This window comes from Haliotis cracherodii, unplaced genomic scaffold (assembly GCF_022045235.1).
Source record: "Haliotis cracherodii isolate W230 unplaced genomic scaffold, xgHalCrac1.p SCAF_18, whole genome shotgun sequence".
NCBI classification, from domain to species: Eukaryota; Metazoa; Mollusca; class Gastropoda; order Lepetellida; family Haliotidae; genus Haliotis; species Haliotis cracherodii.
Genome location: NW_027266273.1, coordinates 2,119,365 through 2,127,626, shown reverse-complemented (window position 1 = coordinate 2,127,626; position 8,262 = coordinate 2,119,365). Strand labels below are relative to the sequence as shown.

The 8,262-nt window shown below is 38.6% G+C and overlaps 1 protein-coding gene across 1 annotated transcript; it reads right to left on the bottom strand.

Moving 5' to 3' along the window:
• Positions 1 to 1,568: 1,568 nt before the first annotated feature.
• LOC139466106 (uncharacterized) lies at positions 1,569 to 6,089 on the bottom strand. The gene is made up of 3 exons (XM_071248124.1): positions 6,000 to 6,089; positions 3,979 to 4,125; positions 1,569 to 1,848 (listed from the first exon to the last, which is right to left on the bottom strand). The coding sequence occupies exons 1-3, from the start codon at positions 6,064 to 6,066 to the stop codon at positions 1,592 to 1,594; spliced, it is 471 nt and encodes a 156-aa protein (XP_071104225.1). The 5' UTR covers positions 6,067 to 6,089; the 3' UTR covers positions 1,569 to 1,591.
• Between the last annotated feature and the right edge of the window lie 2,173 nt (positions 6,090 to 8,262).

Sequence of the window (8,262 nt, the reverse complement as noted above, 5' to 3'; positions counted from 1 at the left end):
TGATACTTGTATATGAGTGAATACTACATCTGCTGCCGACGGAAATGTGTTGTGTAAATATATGGCACTGATTCACACTTGTAACTGCATCCAATCCTCACGTGACTATCTGTTTCTGCTCAGGTATTGATTTCAGGCACCGCAGTTTGTTTTTTTTTTTTAAGTCGCACTGAGCAATATTCCAACTATATGACGGCGGTCTGTAAATAATCGTGACAGACCGTTTGTTTTACAACCTTGTTGCTGCTTTATACTTGACTGCCATTGTGGTCGTTGAAAACATAAAATATTTCCGTATATAACGTTAAGTCAGACACATTGTTAATATTGTTAAACATCCAACCTGTTCCCATCTTCCCGAGACAAGGGCGATAAAAGTCCAGTTTCCACCCTTGCCGAGCTGGAATTTCCAGTGGCTATTACTAGTTATGCCTCTTCTATGTCCCTCCTATTGACCAATCAGATTCCATCACTCATATCACTTGCAGTCTCTTCCAAAAAAATGGCGGCGCCTAGTCAAAACGATCTGATAGATAATCAAGATCCATATTTGTAATAAAACGGGTCTTACGCCGCGAAGTGCATCAAATCACTTGATCACCTTGATTCAAAACATGAAAACATATCTGGCAAAATATCTGTCGACGCCTAGTTGGCGGTAAACATGCTCTTCAAATCCTGCAGTCGACCGAAATCTGCACGTTGAAATCTATGTAGTTCGTAACGCGATTTTGATTGGACTGTGCATAGACTCGTTAGACCAGCCAAAATGTAACTCCGGAATACCAGCCTAGTTCGGCAAGGGAGGAAACTGGACTTTAAAAGTCAGGTAACGCCCATGCCTCGGGAAGCTGACCTGTTCCCGATATCTCCGATTTATACTTCTCTTGTGGCAGTACTCCTGTGTCAAGGAGAGATCATGATGTGGTTAGAAACGTTTACGTTACCCAACAAAATGCCCCTCGCGCTATTACATTTCTTACAGTCCTACTAAATAACGTCTGGGAGAGTCCGGAAACGTCTTTGTCTGATAGAATTAAATTCAAATTATCTTCCAGACATGCACATGCCTCTTAGGTAGCAGTGGTGAAACAAGACAGAGACCAAGGATTCAGTTATCCCCATCTCGCCTCCAACATCAGTCTGGGGCACGGGTGGCCCAGTCGTTTAAGGCGCCGCGATTCGCTGTGCAGAGTTGCGTCCCTCGGACAGCCAAAAACCTATGATTGGGTTCGAATTGAGGTGTGAATCGAAAAACCGATGTGCAAACCTTTATAAGAATCCGCTATGCGGATTCATACATTTTAAATACAGGGAAACTTTCGAAATTCGTAAGGTACCGTCACCAGTGAATTTGTAGGGATAAAGCCATTTCCAGATCGACGAGTAAGGGGTAAATGATATTGTCCCTCTGTGTTCGGGAAGGACGAACTCTGGTCCAGCCGAATTGGGTTTCACTGTTCTCTAAATCTCTGTGTTCAACGAATTAAGAATTAATGTCATGCATTTGCTTCTATATATGTTGAGACAATGTACAAAACAACAAACGTGAAGACAGGATTGACACATTTTAATAAATGTCAGGAAATGCCTATTGCTTGTTAGCGTGGACAAGGTGACCAGAGAACACAGTAAACATATCATGTCTGATAGGACTATTTTTCCCTTTATCCCAGATCTTCCCCACTCTGACATGGCTCCCTCTCCTGACAGAGGTTGTTACCACCATTGAGCATGTTCCTCGGTTTCGTACTGCCATCCTTGATTCAACCTTGCCTTCATTGAATATGGCAAAATCTGACCATCCGTCTTCAAAAATCTCAATATTGAATGCGAATAGATATGTTCCTGTAAACACAAAATATAATCTGTGATAAACACAAGCTATAGCAATCTAAAACATACACTTGAAAATTACTCAGGTAGATGTGACGTATCCAGAAAGAATCTATATCCACGTATGTTCTACAGTGACCTTTGCCTTCTGAGACTCATCCTCATCAAATGTGTTTGGCGTCAGTCTCCATCAGATCGCGCCAGTAACATGTTATCCAGCATAAGGGACTTAGGGAAGTCAACTATCGGTGAAAGTCGTCGGGACATAATGACACACAGCCATGTCAGACATTCGTGGTGGCTCTTTCATCAAACAGGTGCGGTCGGGTAGCCTAGTGGTTAAAGCGTTCGCTCATCACGCCGAAGACCCGGGTTCGATTCCCGACATGGCTACAATGTGTGAAGCCCATTTCCTGTGTCTCCCGCCGTGATATTGCTGGAATATTGCTAAAAGCGGCGTAAAACCATACTCACTCACTCACTTCATCAAACATGACGTTCTGGACACCTATAAAGTACCCGGACCAGCAAAACAGTAGATATCTAAGCTTATTAAGTTTTGCGGGTAAATCTGTCTGACTGAGAGATATTATTTCAGATTATTTGATTCATTTAAAATTTCTCTTGAATCTTTTGCTTGCAGTTATGGACTCTTTTGTCCGTGTGATGTAAATAATTATGAACTGCTTGACACCTCTGTATGCAAACACCTAGATAAAACATATGAAAGACAGCATAAAAAGGCTTAAGAGAGAGTTAATAAATGCAAACTTTGGACAAAAATATTTTAAGAGTTGTGTCTCCACCTTTAAACAAAATCACCAAACCTGCTACTTCTAATTCCACAACCTTTGCCAAAGTGTCAACATTAACTGTTCAGTTTTACTTGGGACAGTTTGTTATCCGTGCCTCAATCACGGTCTGTCATACCGAACCCGAAACAAATTAGGGCTGGGACGGGTAACTCGGTTACCTGGGTTAGGTGGGTACTGAGCAGGACCCGGGTACCCACAGGACTACCCGCACCCGTGGTTAATCACGTGATATATTGTTTATTGACACTCTATGGTTACACTACAAGTCACTAATGTTCGCATTTTTTTCTGACTATGCACCCATTCCTTCTGATTTTTCACATGGTTGAATAAAGATATAACTTCATTTAACTTCAGTGTATGGATGACCAGATTGTTTAATACATGTATCTAAAAACCTTTTGCCAAGGCTATTATAAAAATGTTCCCAATCGGACTTTTTGAGACGTCTCCTGAGACGTACAGTTGGTACCCAGGTAGGGTCGGGTAATAAGGGGGTGGGTACCCGGGTACTGAATTTGGATTCGTTCCAGCCCTAAATCAAATATATCCAATAGCCCATGCAAGTCTAAAATATTTGGCCAGTTTAGATTACTGCAGTTTCAAAAATGTAGAAATTCTCTTTGCACAAAGTATGATATGTAATACCTATTATCTATAACCTTTCTTCTGTAAAAATTGTTCATTTCAGAGACTAGATGTTAGTCAACGTCAGTTCATAAACATACAATAATTTTTTTTATAAATGATTGATCAATGCTACACTGATATAAAACTTTATAATCGTTATACTAAATTAAAATATCATCACTATGAAGGCAACAGATGGTCTACAATTTATGACAGAAAACATTGATGATCTGACAGTTAGCCACAGAGTAAAGCATTATATTACTCAAATATGCATATTGTAACATGAGGCCAAAAAGAGAGTTGCGGTTCAAAATAAAACCATACCCTGGTTCAAGGAAGAGAACTTATGGATGTCAACTTCTTTATTATGAGGAACACAACGTTTTGGAGTATAGGGTTACTCTTTTATCACAAAGGTGAACAAATGCTATGAGAGTGATGGGTTTAACGCCGCTTTTAACAGTATTCCAGTTATATCACAGCGTGTCAGCTTAATGTGGGAGGAAAGCCCGAAGTAATGCAGGTCTCAGACGTTAACCACTTCGATGAAACACACTAGCACGGGTATGGTGCTGACAAACCTAGAAACATAATCGGGGCGAACCAGGATTCGAACCCACAATCACAGGTTTCTGACGTGCCCGATGGACGACTGGGCCACCCGTTCCCCCTGATATGATCAAATGTCCGGTACCTGAAACAGGAGCACGAAACACTCCAGATGTTGGGTTGTATCCATGACCATTTGTGCCTTCCACCTTATCAAATATCACCGTGCTTCCCATTCCAAATCGTCTGCTTTGTGAAAGGTAGGCCTTGAAATATAACCCAGTTTCGAGACCTAAAATAAAAACATACCCTTCAACAGAAACAAACAATATTAGATCTTGATTTGTTTATATGTTATACATGTTGAATTAGTAATCGAAGCAAATGTCATCTGAAGCTTACTGAGAAAACAATACGCGAAACAGGGGACGTCATCATTGATAACGTATATGTGAAATTTGAGGATAAAACATTTATGTTTGATGTAGGCATCCCCAGCGGCAGCAGTAGTCCAGCCTAGCTAGCCTTTGGTGTCTGTCACAGCTTTTGGGGTACAACAGAGCATCCTTTTGTCACGAAGTTTTCAAAATGCGTCATGCGACTATTGCTCAAAACGTGTTTGATCAGGGTTACAACGTTCAAGGCCTTGTAAAGTTTTCAATGTAAGCCGCATCAGTATCAATCGGGGTATATGTGGTGTTATGTGTGGACGCGTTGACGCACAAAACCAAATTTACTTCGTGTGATACTGCTACGAATTTATCTTGCAGACATGTTTCAATCTGTCATTGTAACCAAATTATTGCCGATAAGATTTAACAATCTCAATCACCCTGCTATTGAAAAAAGATGATTTAAGCAAACTGAAAACTAAGAGAGAAGCAGTTGTTCGAGCTGTTGATGTAAATTTGTACTGTGTCACGTGGCTTTCATTCACTCTTACACAACGTGCAGCCTTTTGTTTTGTAGCAGAGTGCAAACGATTTAATGCCTTGCTAATAAATTCCAAACGATTTATTGCCTTGCTAAATAATTCCAAAAGATTTATTGCCTTGCTAACAAAATCCAAATGCAATTTCCTTCGTGGCGGGGTATATACAAGGTATAAATTCTACCGCTTAAATATGTCTTTCCCTCCCATGAGATATGTAGTATTTTAGCATGATCACGTGAAACAATCAGATCTCAACATTCTGACATTGACGTAAGATACAAAATACAGTAGACAGGTGGAGGACATTTTATAATTTATGAAATATGACTAATTATTTATATCGGAATGACCGTAATCCATTGCCACAATCTCTGAAATGAATTGAATTACAGAAAATACAATGCTGCCAATATGCCTGTAGAAAAAAATAATAACAACATATAACCATATTGCGATCATGTTTCACCGAGGTTGGCTTCATGTAAATACATGCACTGCCAGTGAATTACATATTGGAAACACATATAGGAATATCCCTGTGACGGGTTTTATATATCAAATTACATTGGGTTGATCCAGTCAGCTAAATTCTGACCGGTTTGTCTGGTGATTGAATTGTCTCAGTTTTAAACGTGTCTACAATAATATATTTTTGTTTCAGGTATAAATTGCACATTAACATTTATGTTTAACACAGAAATCACACAGTCCATATTGGTCAAAAGCATGTAGCCTATATGTTTTTTTATGATAATGACCGTTCCGGTAAGGTATTAAACCTATATACTGTTCTATAAATGAGCCAGTGTTAGGCAATATAATGTGGCACGTCAGTATTGTCTGCTTTTACCTATAGTTTGTTTACATATGAATGTCTTCATAATAAATTCATCAATGTATGTGATTTATCGAATAAAAGAAACCCCACAACTATGACCAGTTTTTGAGAGTCACGTGACCTTGATTGTGTCCTCTCGGAAAGGACTATGTGTAAACATACTATTGATTTATGTCTTCCAGACACAGTTGAACAAACAATTATACTTTTTTTAAATCACCAATTACGAGTGAATGCATAATTCATTCTTGTGTCGAAACACCCCAAACAGTCATTAACGTCTCATACACCCCATAAAGCGAGTTTAAAATATATAAATCTGACAGATAGAGCTAATCTACATTCTGAACGCATAAATCAAATGTTAACTTCAGTTTAAAACATTCATACTTACTTGACGTACTTCTGTCTACACCAAGGGCAACAAAGCAGATAAAGGCAGTCACCCAAGCTGATGCCATGACGCTATCCTAGATTGATACAACTGTCGTGACTGATGCAGCAATACACTGATGGTTCTTATCAACAAGCTACTATTCATGCATAATTATGCATGACCGCGTGTTTTCGTGTTGAAAAAAGGCGTAGCTAATTTTCACGTATGTTTGAAGTTGGTGAGTAAATAGGAAAACATACAACTTGCATACAAAAGTGTTACTTTATGGATAACACCTTCTGGGTTATTGCATTTATACCAGAAGTTGTTATCTATAAAGTTGTATGTTGTCTTATATGTTATGCGTAGTTTATTACAAAATTTAAAACCATATGAGATTGCAACAAATAAGATTTATTTCCTTCATCTGATAGCTGTAATGAAATTTAAAGAAGATCGCTGTCCCATTTTGAGTTCAAAACGTTCATATTGTCAAAACGCACATGTACATGTAGAAGTTCGTACACAACTTGGTTAAACAGATAACTTTCCATTCAGCTGATTCAACAAATATTGACTTGGCCGAGTTGTTCACGTATGCGTGTAGGCTGTAACTGACAACAACGCCGATCACTTTCAACACTTCCTAACATGCATACTTAAGTTTGATCACATGAAGAGAAACGTTAACGTGAAATGTATGTGATTAGCTGGAAAACGTTGTTAAATGGGATTGGAACACATTGATAAATGTGGCTTTGATCAGTGTTTATGCGGGTAACGTGGATTGAGTTATATTTCTTCCACATCCTTCTTATCAGGAGGGTTCAGCTGTTAGAGAAGATATGACCTTATCCATTTATTAATGACGTCATAGTATTACAGAGTAATAAAATATTTGTCTCACAACTGTTGGCGTTGAAAAGACACGTTACTTATTTTACAATGTCAGTTGAGATTATGTTTTTTTGGATTTGTGGTTGTCATTGAGAATGTGATGAGCGACAAGATTTTGCGTTATTTTTCGTGCTCATTACTGACGGTAATGTAGATTTGATTGTCTCCCGTTGGTATGACTAAAATATCATTTGGTGTTGAATCACATCATCCTATAAGCAAACAGTGAGGTTTTAAATCAATAACATCTGCTACACAAATATCCCACCTCTCTAGTAACTGTGAGTGCCATTTCAATATGATATGAAGTTGTAATTATTGTTTCGCACCCTTTCAAAGGTCCCCATCACGTATGCGATTAGGTGTTGCTTTTAAATCAGATGTGGTTTTAATATTTCGATATTCATATTTCCCTTTTCAGAATATCTGTTGAAATGACTTTGATATGCATTTCGAAGTAAAACACATTTACGCTAGATGCATAATGGCTTATGGCATATTATGACATTATACTGAACTTGACAAAGGTGATGGTAAAAAGAACAATCTCGAGTGTCCGAAAGCGTGCCGGCAAAACATTTCATGGCGATGTCCGTACACCTGGCTATACAACAGCTCGATACAGCTTACATCTTGACTGACACTGCACCGAACAGTTCTTCATCGCTGCTTAGTTAATATTCTGTGTAATTTATACCGCTGACGTTGAATTTGACGATAAACACAACACCTCCGACAGGACGATTAGACTGTATGAAAAGAGGGATGACTCATTGTAGACGTATTGAGGACATTTCGAAATTTGACCCATCAATCACAAAAATGATGCAATTATCTGTTTTGACCTGTTCCATATTTTTTTTGGAACTATTGACTTGTATTCTGAATGAGTGTCAAAGGAACTCAAAGATTACTCCACCTTTGTGACCGATAAATTATTTAATTCAGTGGAATTATAGAGGTAGTAGGGCCAATTTTATAGAGTAACATTTATTCATACAAGATTATAAGTCGTCAGCAATCAGAGACATACTAGTATCTTAAACAAACAGACGCATTTAACCTTATAAAGTACAACTGTTGTCGTCATTCATTTTCTCTGACTGGAAGCTCTACTAATTTAGTCAGGCAGGACGTCATTCATAGTGGTGTTCATTTAAATACTAATCTTAAAGCTGTTGCTATCCGCCTTATAACGCGCATCGCATATATCTTGTGCTCTTTTTATATCCCACATCCCCCTGCTCTTCGACTGTCTGATCTTCAGAATGTATTTTATCAGCTCCCTAAGCCCTGCTGCGTGAATCACCATAGCTATTTAAATGGTAAAAACCCTCGATGGAGGAGAGTGGGGACGTTTAAACGATAAGGGGAACGTCAATGA

Coding starts and splice junctions, on each gene's coding strand:
- LOC139466106 (XM_071248124.1), bottom strand. CDS start 6,066: ATGGCATCAGCTTGGGTGACTGCCTTTATCTGCTTTGTTGCCCTTGGT. Junction 4,126..5,999: donor TGTAGACAGAAGTACGTCAA/GTAAGTATGAAT, acceptor TTTTTATTTTAG/GTCTCGAAACTGGGTTATAT. Junction 1,849..3,978: donor GTTTCGTGCTCCTGTTTCAG/GTACCGGACATT, acceptor TTGTGTTTACAG/GAACATATCTATTCGCATTC.